This window comes from Cryptotermes secundus, unplaced genomic scaffold (genome assembly GCF_002891405.2).
Source record: "Cryptotermes secundus unplaced genomic scaffold, Csec_1.0 scaffold17, whole genome shotgun sequence".
NCBI classification, from domain to species: domain Eukaryota; kingdom Metazoa; phylum Arthropoda; class Insecta; order Blattodea; family Kalotermitidae; genus Cryptotermes; species Cryptotermes secundus.
In genome coordinates, this window is record NW_019729207.1 from 291,770 (window position 1) to 310,774 (window position 19,005).

The 19,005-nt window shown below is 37.6% G+C and overlaps 2 protein-coding genes across 5 annotated transcripts in view; one reads left to right on the forward strand and one right to left on the reverse strand.

The window, feature by feature from the left end:
- The first annotated feature begins 72 nt into the window (after positions 1-72).
- Positions 73-5,760, forward strand: LOC111865351 (peroxisomal membrane protein 11C). Its single transcript, XM_023853292.2, has 4 exons — positions 73-441; positions 524-702; positions 1,096-1,164; positions 5,070-5,760. Exons 1-4 carry the CDS (start codon positions 211-213, stop codon positions 5,290-5,292), a joined length of 702 nt encoding a protein of 233 aa, XP_023709060.1. The 5' UTR covers positions 73-210; the 3' UTR covers positions 5,293-5,760.
- An 11,648-nt stretch (positions 5,761-17,408) lies between these two features.
- Positions 17,409-19,005, reverse strand: part of LOC111865350 (cytoplasmic polyadenylation element-binding protein 1) — a 48,923-nt gene continuing 47,326 nt past the window's right edge. For all 4 annotated transcript variants that reach the window (XM_023853291.2, XM_023853288.2, XM_023853289.2 and 1 more), the window contains one exon: positions 17,409-18,541. In XM_023853291.2, coding sequence (XP_023709059.1) covers positions 18,308-18,541 — 234 coding nt within the window. In that variant the 3' untranslated portion in view covers positions 17,409-18,307. The remainder of the gene's footprint in view (positions 18,542-19,005) is intronic.

Sequence of the window (19,005 nt, forward strand, 5' to 3'; positions counted from 1 at the left end):
TGCTACTGTGATATGTATACCACAGTTTATATCGTTTATATCATCTATGACCAAGACGTTGCCAAGGTAACTGACTATGCTTTCGTTAGTGGTGAGCGTGGTCTGATAAACGACGTAAAGTAGCTGTGTAATGATCATAGGTTGTAAGTAAGGATTAACGTGTTTTTTTAAGTATTGCCTAGGACAACTTACGGTTCATAAACTCTTATAATGACAATCGAAGATATTTCGAAGTTTTTAAATACACACAATGGCAGAGATAAAGTTATAAGAACGCTGTCATATACCACAAAATTAGCAGCATCATTAGTATCGTCCAAAGAAACCGTACGTAAATTAGAAACTATCAGCGGCCAACTTAGTGCTTGCAGGACTGTTCTTCGTTTGTTTGACGATATACCAATGCTGAATTATACATTGACATATGGATGGGGAAAAGAGGTTGAGTAAACGAACACATTTATCTGTAAAAATTTCTTATAAGACAAAATGAAGAATTACTTTAATTATAACATATTTACAGGAGCCTGACAAGTTATCGAGAGTTATCGGAGTTCTTACGAATATAGCTGATCAACTGTATTTTCCGTTAGAACATGTTGCCTGGGCATCTGACCACAAGCTGGTCTCAACTCGTAGCGCGCCTTGGTGGACTGCCTGTACGGCTTGTTGGAGTCTTTCACTGTATCTGAGTCTTGCAAAGTAAGAACATAGTTCCATGATTATTCTCAGAGCTTTTCAGAGTACAGAAACTAGGGGAATACGTGTTGAAAATTTATATTGTTTTGATATTGTGCTGTACCACTGAACAAGATGGCTCACATGGTTCTGTGTTGAACTTGTATTTTGGATGTCCCTGATGTAAATCTCAGCTGGGGTACTGACTCTCCTGAGGGTTTACTTGGTTTTCCTCGATCACACAGGTAAATATCAGGCTTCTGACTTAAGACACAACTGCTTCTTTTACAGTTTATTGTCTTCCAATCATTCAGTGCCATGTAGTATGAGTTACTGACAGTGTTGTTAAATAAACTATGAATAAACAAATTTTCCCATGGCTGCTACTCACTGGTTCATATTCCTTATTGCTTCTAGGGCCTTGAGATGCATGTGTGTGCTGCAACAGCATAAAAGTTGTCTAAAAGGCATTGATACTGACGTCAAGTAAGTACATAAATTAATGAACATTCACAGAAAGATCCGCACTTGAGCCTGAATTATTCTTTCTGAACAAAATTAACTCCCTTTCTCTTGTTTGTAACTTGGCTAGAGAGTGGATAACGGGGTTTGATTCCCGGTAGGTGCACAGATTTTAGTTTTCACCATCACTTTCAGTCTGGTCCTGATGCCCACCTAGCCTCCTCTTCCATGTCAGGCTATGAAGCATACTGCTGACCTCAGTGTGGTGCTCAGATGAAGAATGGATGGAACTGTCTCTCCCATATATTTCTTTATGGTGTGACACTTTAAATTCAGGGACAACGTAAGCTCTTCCTGTAAGCAGTTAGATTTCCCAAAAATGCTTTAATTCCACCCTCCTCCTGCCATTTATTTTCATGATCATTCCTTCCAGAACTGATACAGTTTAAAATTGCAGTGAAAATATACATAAAATTATCAGTAAGTAATTGGAAATACAGGAGGCATGCAGTAGCATAGTTGGTTGAGGCACTGTGCTGCAAGCTGGAAAATCGTGGGTTGGAGTCCCAATGAGGTGGATTTTTTTTTTCAATTTATGTAATCCTTCCAGCCACACTTTGGCACTGGGTTTAACGCAGCCTCTAACAGAAATGAGAACCAGAATTCTTTATGGCGGTAAAGGGCGGCCAGCACGTAAGGCTGACAACCTCACCACCATCTGTGAGCCGACTGTCTACAGAAAATTTGGGATCCTCAACATCTCATAACCCTATGGGCCTTCGTGGCCTGTTACAAGGATACCTTTGCCTTTACCTAAATGGAAATACATAGAAAAGGGTAAAGCTATCCCTGTAACAGGCCGTGAAGGCCCACACAGTTGTACATCGAGGCTCCCACATTTTCTAGACGGCTCCCAGATGGCAGTGAGGTTGTCAGCCTTATGCACCAGCCAGCCTTTAGCTCATTTCTGTTAGAGCCTGAGTCAACCCCAGGGCCATACTGCAGCTGGAAGATTTAGGTCAGTTGAAAAATCCAATGACCTTATCGGGAATTGAACCCACAATCTTTCAGCTTGTAGCGTAATACCTCAAACAACTGCACTACGACATGCCCCTAATCCAGGACAAACTTGAATACAGTGATATCCTTGCAGGTTGAATGGAGTTTACTCACGAATGCCTTGATGTGCATATCTTCTGCACAGAGCAGAACTTTTCACTTAAGTAGTAGTTCTGACAGGACCCAGATGGGAGCACAGTGTGTGGGAAGTTTGAGGTGGGGAAATTAATGGCCTGAAGCAGCAGATTGGTATTAAATGCTGCCAGGAACTGGCCAGAAATTGGCAACTGGAACACTGTACTGCAACTGCCAATATACAGAGGGGTCCAAAAAATGTACTCACTCTTTGATAGTCAGTATCTTTGGAACAAAATGAATGTGGTTACAATTCCTGCACACAGAGAGAGAGAGTCATTGTATTTGTTCGAAGTGACCACCATCAGCGTCTAAACAGCGTTGATGCCGCCGAACTGCTGAGCGAACTACGGCTGTCACTGTGTCCGGTGTGATGGCTGCACACGACGCTTTGATGGCTTCTCATAGTGCATTCAGTGTAGCTGGCTTTTGTCAATAAACTTCATCCTTCAAAGTTCACCATAGGTAGAAGTTGAGAGGCGTTAGGTCTGGAGACCATGGTGGGTACTCAATAGCATCTCTTCGACCTATCCATCGTCCAGGTAGAGTGTCATCCAAGTACGTCCTTACATCTCGATGGTAGTGAGGTGGAGCACCATCTTGTTGTAGGTAAAATCTCTCATCTCCAAACAGCTCTTGAATGGCAGGGAAAATCGATGTCTAAAGCTTATCGAGATACACCTGACCAGTTACGGTACCTTCAAAGAAGAAAGAACCAATCAAACCGCGCGATGACAGACAACACCACACATTACCACCCCGTAGATTCACTTCCTTGCCCATGTGAACGTGTGGATTCAAATTTATCCTGAGTATGGGCAATTGTTCGACATGTTCGTGGTTGAGTTCCAAACCCATTATGCCATTGTCGTTGTACCTCTTTAATGTTTTCGTACTTCCAGTACCACTTCAATACAGCCTTATGTTGCTCAAAGAACAACCGTTCAGCCATTGTTGCTGCTGTTGCCTGCTTGCAGCACGCACGCGGCACGATACTCACGTGACTCATGTGACCTTCACCATCTGTTGAGAAAACATTACACTACACTACCACACAAGAACTGTAACTACACGTCATTTTGTTCTAAAGATATTGACTATCAAAGAGTGAGTACATTTTTTTGAACCCCTCTGTATAATATCAAGAAAGATTGTCACATTAATGAAACCTAGTGTTTCCTTTACCATCCTCAAAGTAAATGACAGTTCTCTATGAGGAAGTTGGTATCATTGCCACCCTCCCTAAATACTGGCAGAATGCTTGAGAATGAATAATTTTTGACTGTCAGGATGCCATATATCATGAATTTGTTCCTAGTAATGCTACAGGCAACAAATGATTCCAAAATGTGAAAGATGAAGACCCAGTACAACTGTATGACAGTTCCCTGACTCACTGTTCACTTCTTGCTTGCTAGCAGCTTACCAAACCCATTCCTGGAAGGCTGTCACATCAAGGACACAGTGTAGGTACAATCAAGTAGTTCTGAAGACTGTGTTGCAAGAGGCCATGTTTGGTGTCTCAGAAATGTTTTGAACAGTACAGATGCTGGCAAAAGTACGTTGTGCGTTCAAGTTCTAAGGTCTCCAATTTTTTTTTCTCACACAATAATCATACAAAAAATTTGAAACTTCTGTCACTTTTCAATGTAATCTCCCTGCAGCCGTACACATTTTTCACAACGTCGACGCCATGATTCCATGGCCGCTGCGAACGCTTCTGTAGGAGTCTGTTTTGACCACTGGAAAATTGCTGATGCAATAGCAGATTGAAAATGGCATCCATGTCTCATCCATTGTCACAGTTGATGAAAAGAAAGTCCCATTCATGCCTTCATCACGTGTCAACATCGCCTGGCAAATTGCTATGCGTGCATCCTTGTGGTCATCCGTGAGAATTCGTGGCACCCACCTGGAGGACACTTTCCGCATTCACAGGTCTTCATGCAGGATTTTGTGCACAGATCCCACAGAAATGCCAACTTTGGAGGCAATGTTTTCCACACTCAATCGGCGATCCTCCAAAACAACTTTCTCAACTCGCTCGACCATGTTGTCAGACTGGCTGGTGTGAGGCAGAGATTGTTTTGGTTCGTTGTCACATGACGTTCGGCCTTCTTTGAACTGTCGCACCCACGAACGCACATTTTTCACATTCATGACACCATCACCACACGTCTCACTCAGCTGGCGATGAATTTCAATGGGTGTCGCACCATGCAAGTGGAGAATACGAATGATTATTTGCTGTTCTTGTAACGAAAATGTCGCCATTTTAAGTATCAAAAACACTCCTCACCCTCGCTGCTACCACTAGAGTTCTCTGTGCCGTAGGGTGCGGCCATCTCTGTCACGCATTCACAAAGAGTGCACATGTATTTTTAACTAAACCGCATATGTCTGCTCCCAGTCCTGAAAAAAAATCGGAGACCTTAGAACTTGAACGCCCCTCGTATGTTGATACTAAATGAAAGTATTGCATTGGCCCATTCTTCCCTTTCTCATTCATGGCTTTGGCTCTCTTTATCTGTACATACCCTACAGAACCCATTTATTTTGACCCCTCCTTCTATGTGTCCAGCCATTTTCCAAATCACTTCCAACTTTAAAATGGGGCAGTATGCTTCTCTGAAACAACCCACATACCATATTACACAGTCTCATGCCCCAGAAGACGACAGAAAGAGTACTCAGTGATTATTAAAGTTCTAACTCCCTCTTTCTATTTCATGCAGCAGTGTTGTAACAAGACAACTACTAGCCCAGCAGCGCCATCAGTTGTTAATTGCTCTTCGCTGCATTGGTGACTTGGCTCAGGCTGTCAACTGGCTACCAGATGGATTTCTGTGGGCAGGGAAATTGGAGAAATGGCACTGTGGGGTACTGGGCACTGTTACCTCAATCATAAGTCTGTATCAGGCATATCAGAAAATAATAATAGACCAAAAGTCAAAGTAGACACCATTGTTGATCTTTCCATGGAAGAAAAATAACTTATTTTGTCACACATGCATGGACATCATGTAGGATTTCAACACTGATTTAATATTGACTTCAGAATTTGTCTACCATCCATTGATTTTCAGTGAACTGAAAATGAATGTTGAAGTAATTTAAAGACATATACACGAAAGTTGAATTTGCCTGTTGAACTTGCCTAAAATGTAGCTACTATTGATTTATGCTCATATTTCACCTGTGGAGCATCCTTTACCACTGTCCAACAGTATTTGCCTAACATACTGGGGCTCCACTTGCCCTGGTATTGCTTCTCTATCATGGATATTTCTTGACAACTGCAATCTGCATGCTAAGCACTGACAACATGCAAGTTTTTCAGGAGGAAGTTAGATATGAAAGAAAAAAATGAATTTTTAATTTAATTTAATGCTAGAAAGTTAATAGAATTTTCCGTCCAGTGCGGCAATAGAGGTCACATCACTTTTATTATTCTTGCCTTACATGTTTCGGTTTAATTAAAACCATCATCAGAGGCACTTTTCATATGGCAGGAGACACTGTTAATTAAGCTGGTTTGATGTTCACTTTCAGTTGTGTTATTCAGAGATGTATGTTTCGTATTGTCATAGGTTTTAGTTACGATGGCACTCATCTTATAAAAACATAAACATGTAAAATAATTGAGTATGCCAATAGGCTATACGCAGCACAGGAATTATCACTATTCCCACAGTAGATTTGTTATGTTTGGATTAATCACTATTAAACTATTTAAAATTTAATTCAAATTGTCTTAAGTCATTGTTGGTTGTCAGTTCTTCCCGTGGATGGGAGTCGTCATTGTTGGTGGTGTGTGGGCTTATATTCGTTATGATGTTACGTGTGTGTTGTGTCCTTTGTACTGCTTTGATGGGTACAATTCAGAATAATTTCATGCACTGAGAAGTTCTTAAGTGAGTGATTTGTAATTTTCCATCTTGACATTTCCAGTGACTTTGTGGCCTCTGCTTTAAATGCCCTCCAAGCTGCTCTTACAGATACATCTAGGTTAACCAGAAGTTTGATTAGTGACATTTTTTGTTCTCGAATCAGTGGTTATTAAAGTGGTCATTGTGCCTCTGGGTAATGACTTTCTCATGCTCATCTGTCCCATTCGCAGTGGAAACAATGAGGTTCATACAGCCCAGCTGTAAACCAAGCACAGGTGTGATCACGTTCAAACCTCTATAGACATGCCAAGAGTATTCATCATATTGGATATGTTTCATGAGATCATACATGTTGTCTGTATGATTCTGTCATATGAACAGCATGTGCTATTGGAATTGATGGGCATTTCTTCCCATTACAGAGCAACTTAGTTTTCAAACTCAGCTTTCAAGTATCAATAAATAGGCCCTATTTGTTAGGAGCATGCTGTTCGCCACGGGCTTCAAGTCATTTTGATGCTTATGAACAAAGATATCTTGGTGCCTTTTTCCACAAGATTCTGACATTTCAATTTAGAAGCCAAAAGTCCCAACTGATTATCTAACAAATCCAGATCACAGATGAGATCATTTGGGCCATCTTGAGATATCAAATGAAAATCTGTTGATGAATAAAATGGTAACGTAAAGTTGTCCCTCTGCTTAGCTAATTAAGCTGTATGCAATGAAGGCGTATGGGGGAGTGGATGTATAGTTCCATGTTTCTTGACATTGGCGCTTGTTGGAGGTGAGTGGTCAGCTTCACATCCCAGTCATCCAGCCCATAGCCAGTCGCTATACCAACTATGCTAGCCTGACTCAATAAGATGGTTAAAATTACTATAAATTAATAAAATATATAACATTGAACAAGTTTAGGGAACTGAAAAATTCAAATCAACATGTAAACTGTATGGCCATGACTTGAATGTGAAGGTGTAACAAGTGACATGCAAAACCTTACAAAGCAGTGGAAGAACAAGTGCTAGACCTCCTTCTCCCCCTTCTTATTGTGATGTAAATCTTAAATTACTTCATTTCATTTGTCACTCAAAAACAGTGGCTTGTGGAAAAATTTATAATCAGTATGAAAGAATATACAGGTATGTGATACAGTCATTAAGTTCGTGGAATGTGGTTTTATCACATCGTATTACAAGGTATTCACATACACTTACGCAGATCCACATCGGCCCTAAAAATAATTGCCGTTGGCTGCTTTGCAGGTCTGCCAAAGTTGATATAGCTGTCGAAAACATTGCTGAAAGATATTGGCAGTAAATTCCCATACAGCGCTTTGCGGCCATAACACGAACTTATTGACTATGGTAGTACATAGATCACCCAGAGACACCTGTGTGACAGAATCCTTGTTCAACAGCGCTGTGAATCTTTATCCCTGTAACAGGCTGTGGAGGCCCGTAGGGTTGTGAGACGTCGAGGCTCCAACATCTTCTAGACAGTCGGCTCACAGACGATGGTGAGGTTGTCAGCCTTACTCACCAAGTGTGCTGTATCCCCAGGAAGTTTCCTGGTATTCATTTATGTCAGAGGCTCTGTTGACCCCAGGGCCATAGTGCGGCTGGAAGGATTAGGTCAATTGAAAAATCCAATGACCTCATTGGGAATCGAACTTGTGACCTTCCAGCTTGTGGCACAGGAATAGGGATTTTAAGTCTTCTGATTTGCAGCTTATTAGTAGTATTTCTGGAGTATTTACAACACTGTAGAGTGCCTATTAATTTTTGCTCAGTCTGTAGACATGAAGAAATCCGAGAATCACTGCATTGAGGTTTAATATTTCAGATTTTACAAATTGTTGAACCTCTTCAAATGTAAATTCTAAAGGATTCTGACGATGGTGTATAATACCCAGATTTACTGTTTTTTCTACTTTTCCCTTCGTTCAGTAATCTAGAAAATAGAAAACACGACAAAATTAGCTCTTTCTAAGGGGCCCAATTGAGTAGGTGGCTTCCCCCCCCCCACCTGAGGACAGAAACATCCAGTTTCCAAAATGTATTTTCTATTTTGTAGAATACCAGATGATGGAGAAAGTAAAAAAACACTAATTCTGTGCACTTCAAATGTAATTTAAATTATAAAATGTTAGTAATCACTGTACATGAAAACCTATGTGTTTTTCTGAGTACCTCAAGTGTAACCAAATATTTATTGGAGCAAGACATGTTTCTGACAAATGTTATGCACGAAAATGAAACATATTTTCATTCACTATGTTTTTTGCTGCCCAGTCTTATGGTTTTAGAGATGATTGAACAAATCAGAAATTGTGTATGCATTTCCAAATTTGTATATTCAGCAACATGATGGTCTTGTTATTACATCAAAAATTTAGATTATTCTGTGTTTTTCAATTATGTATCTCTTTGTGTGTGTGTGTGTGTGACTTTCCCTGTTCATTAGTACAGATAATCAAGATTATAATATATAAGAAATAAATTTTTACAACGTTTAGGCAAATAGTTCAGTAAACATTGCACTTTTGCTGCAGTGGACTTTTAATATCTACATTCCTAGAAGAGGGAGGCCAGTAGACATGGCACTTTAACCTTTATATATGCCTGTGGGGTCCTTTCATCAACCAGATCCTGCAGTTATATTAAATGAAGAGTGAAGAATGTTCTTGTCAGCCTTTATTTTAAGAGATGACCTTCACAGTGTGACATTTTTAAAACATTTCCATATCTGAAAGAATTAAAACACAATACTCAAAATCTCTCATGAACTTCCCAGCAGTGGGATTACTTTGTAGCTATGAATTGGCATTAAATCACAAAACTTATTAGTATACATAAAAATTATTGCCAAGAACCATTTCTGTCTGAGAATAATGAACGCCTGTTCATTACTATATCTCCCTAAAAGCATTAACCCTTTGAAGGGCAAAAGTCATCATGTAAAACTGGTTCTTACCTCACAGAGAACACACCACTTATTTATTATCAAATAATTTGGCTTGTGATCAGAAAAATTCACAGTTTTTTGTAAGAACCAAGTGAAACTACCAAATATTCTCTTTGGGAAGAAATGGCGAGTCTTTCTAATGTTAAATCAGGTGACATATATGAATACCACCGCCCATTAAAGGGTTAGCAGTCTTTGATATTGTAAAATAGTAATTACATTGTTTTATACAGATATTATTTTATTACAAACGAGCTTCTGCTGTTTACTGACTACAAAATATAATTAAATGTTCCTATTCTTTGCAAGTTCTACATTTCTGAAAGTTCCTGTAAATATGTTTGTTCTCAGAATATTTGTGAGCCTAACTGGAAGCAAGAGTTTACATGTTGAAATGTCCTTTACATACTGATCACTGCAAGCTATGAACATCTTCATATTCAACTTACTGGTAGTAATATATGTGCCTATATAACTTGTTGCTCAATAAAATACTGTACTATTTCACATAAAAAATTTGATAGCAGACCTGATCTGTGTCACTTTGGGACATGCAGTGTAAGTATAAAACTTATAACCTCAATTGGCATTTCAGGCAAAGTATATTACCGTATTAAATTGTTACAGCAGAATTCTCTGAAAAATGGCAGCAGTTATGATTTGATTAGTATGAAAAGTATGAGTAGTATTACTGGGGTTCTGGACGTACATCCATCATCTAATATTATGGACAGAACACAACATTTCAAACATTGGATCTTTCCATCCTGTGGTTAAAAGGTGAAGAGAGAGTCAGGTATGTTAGAAAGAGCTGATCTCCATTAGTGCATTGCTCTATGTCTCTCGACAGTTTCACTTTAGAGTGGAAAGAGATTCAGTTTCCGAAACATGTTTTACTAGAAATACTAGATGATGGAAAAACTGCTGACACCAAATAATACAAGGTGTAATGTAACATTATCAAAATTTGGTCATTTGGTTTCTAAAGCTACACTTTGACAATTAAGTCATTTGTGCTTTTAATTTCAGATGGCTGGCATATTTGTAACTCATATTCTATTTGACACTACATTGTCCAGTTTTCCGTTGTACTTCAGTTGGGTTGGGTGTTTTCAGATAGTTCCCACTCTTGTCTACCAGAGGTCCTGCAATTGCACAACCATAGAGGCATCTACAGCAGAGTATGGAGGTTGGTGAGCAACCGAAAATTGTCTCATTTTTCCTTTGTTCATTGCTTATCATGCCTTAAATGCATAACATGGGACCCCTTGCTTTATTTCCCTTACAAAGGAAATTGTGCTATGGAATTTTTATTGCCCTTAAAAATCCACTGAACTCAGCTGGGTCTGAACCTGCAAACCTTGGGTCCGACGGCAAGTGCAGTGCATAGTTCACCTAATTATTTTGTTCCCAGTGCTTGAGATTCATGATAACAGTCTAATAACAATTAAAAATGGATGTCAGTATAAGGATCAATACTGGAAATTTCAGCTTCCTTGAAAAAAGAGGGATGAGACAGTATCCGTAATTGTATACAAGTACAATATGCTGGACGTTGTCCACTACTTACATTACAATTGATATACATAGCGTTCAGGAACTGAATCCATTTCCATCTGGTGTGAGGGGGAAACGGACTGGTCCCGGTGAGTTGAATGCCTCCCTCATTTCATCTGATGACAAATGGATCCATTTCCCAAAATGTTGTGCATATCAGATATACTGCAGACACTGGACAGTACCCTGCATAATATTCATATAATGAATCAACCATTGGAATACAAATTTAGAGACCGTTTCTTCTAATGGCAGCAGGTGTTGGCTACAGAATTTCCATCTCTGATACCTGTGATCATTTCTTGAGCCATAATCAAAGAAATGCCTCAATAATTTCTGCATATAACTTGTGCTGATAGAAACATATTTACACAAATGGCAATTTGTGAACATTTTATAAGAAAAAGCATATTTTGAAATGCTGAATGTGGCATCTCCCAAAATGACAAGATTAACAATGTAGATCAAATAGGCTTTCAGTCCCACACAGTCCTGATAAATTGGCACAAGTGAAACCAACTAAGAACAGCCAAAATAAGCTACACACAAGAACAAGTTACTTCAAGGCACCATACAGCATTCTCTTGTTTAAAAGATCATCTACAATCACCTACAGAACTGGAAAAATAAATCACCCTCCAAACTGCCTTTAAAAATCACAGCTTGCTTTTACCATAAAAATTTACTTTGACACTGCAGTGTTGTTAATCCAGGATGTACAGGTTATGACCTCTGGATTCGCCGTTACACAGGTTCTGCACGAAAGCATAGGAGAGGGCTGCAGTTGCGAAGCCCATTTCTATACAAAGTTTTTAAAACTTCATATATATAAAACTGTATTGTTGGCACTTATGCATCTGAAAGACTTCTTTATAAATGTAATAAGAGCAAATATATATAACTGTTGTTAATGTTTGAGAACATATATTTTTATATATTTAATATGATGATAAATATATTGGTGTATAGTTACTGAAATATATTTATGGTTGTACATATGCTAATTCTATTGAACTCCATAAAACATTTATAATTTCCAGTTACATAATCTGCAATAAATGTTTTAACAAAGTTGAAATTTGTTTACTATACTGATACCAACATAGTTTCTCTCCTTAAATTCTCTTTGAGTGAATTTTCCCACTCATAACTAAAATGAATGCTTTTCCTAATGAGTATGCATACTGGCAAACTCATCAAACATACATCTGCTAGTGCAGTGTTAGGTTTTGATCTTAGGGTTCTACCAAGCTTGAGAGGATGAGCAAACATGTTTCCAGAAAGAAAGTGCCAACTGATATCAAATACCTCTCTCAAATTCAAGTAATATTTACATTTAAAGAACTCATATGAACACCCTTTAAAACTCTCAACTCACAGCATTCGCAAGAACTGAAATGATTATCATTTTGTAATGACAATTACAATAAAGAGCTCTTTATTGTCTGGTTGTCTAGTTGTTTCGCAGTCGTTGCCTAGTAACGGGACTGCATGCCACAATACGAACCCGCTATTATAGCATTTCTTTTGACTTGTTTTGGACTTCATCCATCTTCTGGTATGTAAAAGAAAAGAGACCACAACGTTTCGGAGACTGGATCTGTCTCCGTCCTCAGGTGGGGAGGACAGGATAAACCTACTCAGTTGGGCCCGTTAGAAAGAGCTAGTCTCAATCACTGGACTACACAATCCAGTGACTGAGACTAGCTCTTTCTAATGGGCCCAACTGAGTAGGTTTATTCTTCCCTACCCACCCGAAGACAGAGACAGATCCAGTCTCCAAAACGTCATGGTCTTTTGTCTTTTACATACCAGACAATGGATGAAGTCCAAAACAAGCCAAAAGAAGTACTGTAAAACAGGCTGAAAATACCTAAAATAATGTTTTGACAATTTTATTTGTACAATTTCTGTAAAAGGTCTTTATTTCTTGTTGCATATTAAATATATGCCACACACAGTTTGAACAGGGAATTGAGTTACCAACGGAAAGGGTCATGTCAATTCTCATTCCATGAACAAGATGTATATCAACCCAAAAAGGTTAAAAAATTCTGTTAAATTTCACAAATTCATCTATTATGAGATTTCCATACCTTACATTTTTTAAGGAATCCCTTTGTAGGGATTGATCTCTGTACATTATCTGTTAGTTATGTTTAATTACCCTAAACCCATACACACTGTTTCATTTGATGTAAATGATTTTATGTAAAAGCAATCAGTACAACAGACGGTCTTATAAATTTGAGGTTATGAATTCAGAATATTTCTAATTATTTGTAATGTGGGTGAAATTTGGACCATTCATGATATACCAGTATCATTTTAGAGATGATACAGTTGAGGAGAGTAATTATGTCGCTGCCAAGGACCATCTGTAGGTAGCCACTGTATTACTTTGAAATACATATTTGCTATTATAAATAAAACTTACAACAAATGAACTCTTTTGAACATTCTTTAATATGGATGTGTAGCTTAAAAAGCATGTAGCAATGCAGTATAAGTACAGGGTCAACCAAAACAATATGCTATAGTTTTAACTGCATACAAATGAAACACCCAATGCACATAAATAATCCTGTTGTTAATCTGTACTGCAGCCTCGGTGAATGTGTCTGTCAGTGGTAAATTCCTGAATCATTGATGAGATCAGATCTGGAGATCCTTCAAGAAAACTTTCACTTTTCAAGGCATAGGTGTTCATTTTGAAATAATTTCATTTTTAATAAAAATACTTTTTGATCTTTTTGCTTATATTTCTGGCTTATTTTTGCTTTTTTTTTTCTGTTTGGGATATAGAACACTTTCATCATTAGGCCCCACCCAACAGGACGTGGCTTAATGCCACACAGCAAATTCAGTCTGAGATGATACCAATGAGGATTTTAGCAATAAATTTATCTCAAACCATTTCCCTAGATATCTTGGCTATAGATGGTCTTGGCCACCATATTCTCCTGATCTCAACCTGTGATAACATTAACTGGAGGTATCTGAATGACAATGCATACAGAAAGAACTCCAACATGGTTGAACCAAAGAAGCTGAAACTGTTGTCATCAGAATCACTGGAGGTGCTCAAAGCAGGGTAAATGCCAATTTTTGGCGTTCGCTACGAATGATCTTGGATGCTAATTGTTCACATATTGAACATGTTTTCCATTAATGGACTATTTTCCTGAGCATATACCATGCTAATCCAAAATCATTCTGTACATTAAGCATACTCGTACCAAAAAGTCTATACAATTTAATTTAAATAGTGTATTTACCTTGTATACTCATAAAGTAATAATGGATTTTCTATGGGGACTTGGCACTTTGATCAGACAGATGTACTACATAATGATGTAACATGCAGGCCTCTATGTTTAGTTATGAACAGAGATTTTCTGTACTTCCTTCCAAAACTCCTATTTGTAAACAATATAGGTATGTTCATATGATTCTTTATTATTTATTAATACATGTATTCAGAGAGAGCACATGGAATGTTGATGGATCAGTAGAAATGTAAATACAGGAAAATCAAGTTCTTCTTTAACAAGTAAAATCTAATTATCTCAACACAGACAGTTAAAAACACAACAGTCTCTCTTCACAGAAACGGAATGAACAGCTGAAGGGTGGGTTACCTACTGTGCTTGGGTAACATGATTTGGAACATGAAATCACAGCACAAGACACTGGCTCTGATCAAATAAAGGCCTCCAGTTCACCCTTCTTCTCTTACTGTAAATGGCAAAAGTAGCAATAAAATAGTAATCTAATGAGTATCAATAATCTCCTGATTTTATATTCATTGGTAAATATTTTTTAATCTTTTATGTATAATGTATTATAATGCAGGTTTTCACAGAAAGGCACATTAAGCAAACCATTCGATTAAATTAAATTATGAGGTTTTCACAGTGGTGCATATGAAATTAGTGTCTTCTGGGACATGACTTATGTAGTGTAGAAGATCCTTCTTCCCTGAAGATAGAGGTAACAGGTTCCTCTGAAATGTTCGTAACTTCCTACCAGACTACATGGTTTCACATTTCAGGAGACAGTCTTCTCTTCATACAGCTAAACTAACTTTATTGAATATCCAAAAGTTAACTGCGTGTAAATGATATGCAAAGCTTAAAAACTGTGGTGCACAGAATATTCAGGCTGTTCAAGGGCATGAGATTAAGTAGAATGGTGTATAAATTCCAGTGGGTCATACTTAAAAAAACATCCAATGCTTTATATGATGAATGATACCTTGGCACCTAAAATTGTTCTCCTTTTACTTAAAAATCAATTGACTGTATCTATAATGAAGAGAGATCAATAAGCTACCCTGCCTTTTTTTTTTTACACTTCTCTTTGTATTTGTAAATATAATTTTCTAGAAATCAAATACTAGCTCTAAATCAATACTAACATACTTGTACTCTTGAAATCTGCATATAAAATCAAAATGCTATGACTTGTTACTCATGTGTGTGGTGCGTTTGTCTCCAAGAAATTAAGACTAATAAAAAGGGAAGGACTTGAACAGAAATAATTTAAAGAACACTGGCACAAAGACAGCAGTTCCATGAGAGCACTTATGGCTCCAACAGTGTATTAAAATGATTCTGTTGCAGTCCAAAGAAAACTTCAATAACTGGAGTACAATTCTAAACTGAAAGCTGTTCTGCAGACAACTTTTGTTTCTGCTTTCTTCAGCAATTTGACAACAAATTCTTATCTGTTGGTCATCATCATTCTTACAGTACAACCTCAACATATCACTTCCCCCCCCCCCCGCAGAGGTANGTGGGACTGGTGGTAGGATTTTAATCTTTACATGCTGGGAATGCAAAATTTTAAATCTCCTGGTACTAGGAGAGAGGGGGCCAGATTTTATCTCTGGTTGTAGAGTTTATCAGGGAATAGCGAATCTCAAATTCCCCAGCATTACAGGGCCAAGTAAATTTGTTCCTGTGCTTAAGCAGTTACTGACCATTACATGAAGATGTAGGGGAGAGTGGAAGTACAACTCCATTGATTTTAATTTGGGGATAAAAGTATTAATATTAAAAAGGCAACATCAAGCCAACTGAACAGGCACATTCTGCATTATGTTAGTGGAACACACAACCCATAAAGGTTAAAGATATTAAACATTTACTTTTATTCCATTAGCCATGAAAACAAATGCGAATTTTATAACACAGCTTGAAAATAAATACAAAGTTGATCCACAGACTCTGCAAGAGGATTCACATACGGCTACATGAACTCTGAAACCTTGAAAGTGGTTACCTCTACTGATTCAGGAATGAAACCATTACTGACAACTTAAAGATTTCATCACCAATTTATCATCCAGTCATATCATTTCTGATGTATAAATTGCCATGTTGGACTTCCATTCACCATATGAATGAAAGACTTGAGTCACAAGTGAAACTTAACTTTCAGTCACTTTTACTTGTATTATCAAATGAAAACTGCCCATTAATTTTGCAGTGTCTACATCCACACTAGATGGGATATTACAGTCTGTATAGCAACTGGCTGTGGGCTAGATGGCTAGGGGGTCAGCGGTTGAGTCCTGCTAAGGGCAAGAGCTTTCTCTTCTTGATGTTGTCCAGACCAGTTTTGGGCCTCACCCAGGCTCTTATCCAATGACACCATGGAACTCTTTCCCTGGGGAGGGGGGATAAGGCTGATTACTCACCAACTAGTGCTGAGGTTAAGAATCGGGTAATCTATACATCCACTTCCCCATATGCTTTCATGGCTTAGTGTATAATTAGTTAAGCACAAACAATTTTTTTTACCTACATCCACACATATGCAACTTGTTCCCTCCACAAAAGCTAAGTTAGAACTCATCAATTTTAAGCTTAAAAATCATACTTCTGCATCATAACTGAACAAGACTTCCTCTTTAAGCTCTCAAAATGATTTAAAAAAAAATTCAAACATTAGAATAGACTGAATTCTTAAACTCTACAAGATAGCTTATTTCCAATATATTCAATACCCTGAGCCATTTTAAAGAGCATCCCACCTTAATAAGATTTAGAAACATCACACTGTACACTAAGCCTGGAATAACTCTGAAGATGAAGAGTCCATCTTCCAGTGCTGAAGTTCAAGTTACACAGGTTAGGATAAGGTAACAGATTAAAATCTACAGAAAAATCAAGTAAAGTGAGTCAGACTGAAAGGAATACTTCTTGGTTAATGATCTGAAAAATTTGCAACAAAAATATATAAATTATAGACCACTTACCAGATTGAGGGTCCACAGACCCACTTGTAGAATAAATTTCCTGTAGACTGGTCAGTATATTTTACTGCATTGCTTACAAAATGAGTATGTAGAATTTTAAATTCTCTTTTACTGTGTGGGAAGTGTGGAAGGTTATGGTTAAGTGCACTAATTGTTATGTTTTAGGATAAAATTAATTACAAGCCAAGAGAACTATTTTTCTTCTTCTCTTAACTTATCGGAGCTTTAAAGAAACATATGTTTTGCCATATTAAACAAATGTGTTCATGCTTCTTGTTAACCCTCACATTGATGAAGTCTTGTCAGGGGTATGTTCCATTTTAAATGGGACATTTGAGGTTGTACTGTAATTAATATAACTAATGATCTGAGTAAGGGAGAGATATAGATACCAATGCAACAGAAATATAATTTTAATGCAGTTATAACCAGTATCAAAAGAAATCAAGGTACAAAATTAAGTTGGACAAACAAATGTACACACGTACACTCTCACGCACACAAGTTAACTAAATAAAAATTGTTCCATAAAACATTTATATCACACAGAATGCATTGCCAAGAATCGTAAGACCGTCTTCATGTCCATATTGTCATATGAGTAAACCGTGTACATGGATGTGTATACTCAACCCAACTCTTTTGTATAACGTAATGAACAAAATAATCTTAATAAAAACTTCTAATTAGAAACCACACTGGTCACTGAACAAAGTCAGTATAAAACATTTCAATGGAAATAAATATAAATGCTGAAAAACAAAAAAGGTAACTGAGTACACAGCAGACCATCATGATGATTCTTACACTGAATTATATTAAAATGATTTCAGATTCTCTTACAGTAGCCATTATTCCTTCATTGTTGACTACCAGATGATAAAGGAAGTGACCTGCCATAATTGGATAAATAATACTGAGCAGCAGATTACACTTCAAAACAATACCTGAACAATTACACCGTAACACTGACACTTCAGATACCTGTCTACTGAATTAACAAAAAGAAAAAAATGGACTAAACTGCTTTGCCCACAGTAGGAACTTTTATAAACATCTCGCAATAATGGAAATTATTTCAAGTCTTATATTCTCTCTCATCTTATGAGATGTGTAAGTAAGAATCTAATAATAATTAAATAATATTAACAAATATGAGAAGATCTCTGTTATGACAACAAGGATACTGCCTGTATCCACCAACCATACTTTTATCAAAGACTAGGGTATTAAAGCATTAATAGAAATTCTTTGATAAAATTATTTCTGCCCTCCATCACAACACACTCTTTGCTCAGTTATTGCAAACTCTGACGCTGGGGCTGGAACTGAAGCCATGCATTGTTATAGATGACTTTGAATTGCGCATCAAAGGTTTGTGTGCCTGCATGGAATCCAAGGCATGCTGCCATTGCCAGCATTTACGACAGAAGTAGCGGAAACAGACCATCTCACGACAGAAGTAAGGTCCCTGCTGCAGGTTGCAGGATGAACACAGAGAATCTTCAAGGTATGGGTCCACTTGAACCTGTGCAGAAGTAATAAAATTATAATTGTGATGTGGTGAGGGCACTTATAAGACTTAGGCCAAGATGGGAGAATAATATTAAAATGAATCTTAAAGATAACAAGGTTGAAGAAAAAACACTGCCTTGGAACAGTATCCAGTGGCAGGCTCTTGTGAACTCGACAATGAAGTTTCTGCTTCCATAAAATTTGGGGAAATCCTCGACTAGCTACACAAATATTAGCTTTTCAAGAAGAATTCTGCCCCATGGAGTTCGTTTTGGGAGGGCAATCATCTTGCAAGTTCAGCAAGAAAAAAAAATCTTTTTTCTGGCAGCAAAGTTACACAGGATGGCCTCTACTGAAACCTGTTTCAATTCACAGACGCACATGGTTATGTCATAAATAGCTCAGAGAGTATGACACCTTTCAAGATAAGGAAAGATTTTGAATTAAGTATGTGCTAATTGCTCCTTCCCAAGACAC

What these genes read in the sequence shown, in the direction of transcription:
- LOC111865351 (XM_023853292.2), top strand. Translation starts at nt 211, where the DNA reads ATGACAATCGAAGATATTTCGAAGTTTTTAAATACACACAATGGCAGA. An exon ending in CATATGGATGGGGAAAAGAG is followed by an intron (nt 442 to 523) that starts GTTGAGTAAACG and finishes ACATATTTACAG; the next exon opens with GAGCCTGACAAGTTATCGAG. An exon ending in GGCATTGATACTGACGTCAA is followed by an intron (nt 1,165 to 5,069) that starts GTAAGTACATAA and finishes TATTTCATGCAG; the next exon opens with CAGTGTTGTAACAAGACAAC.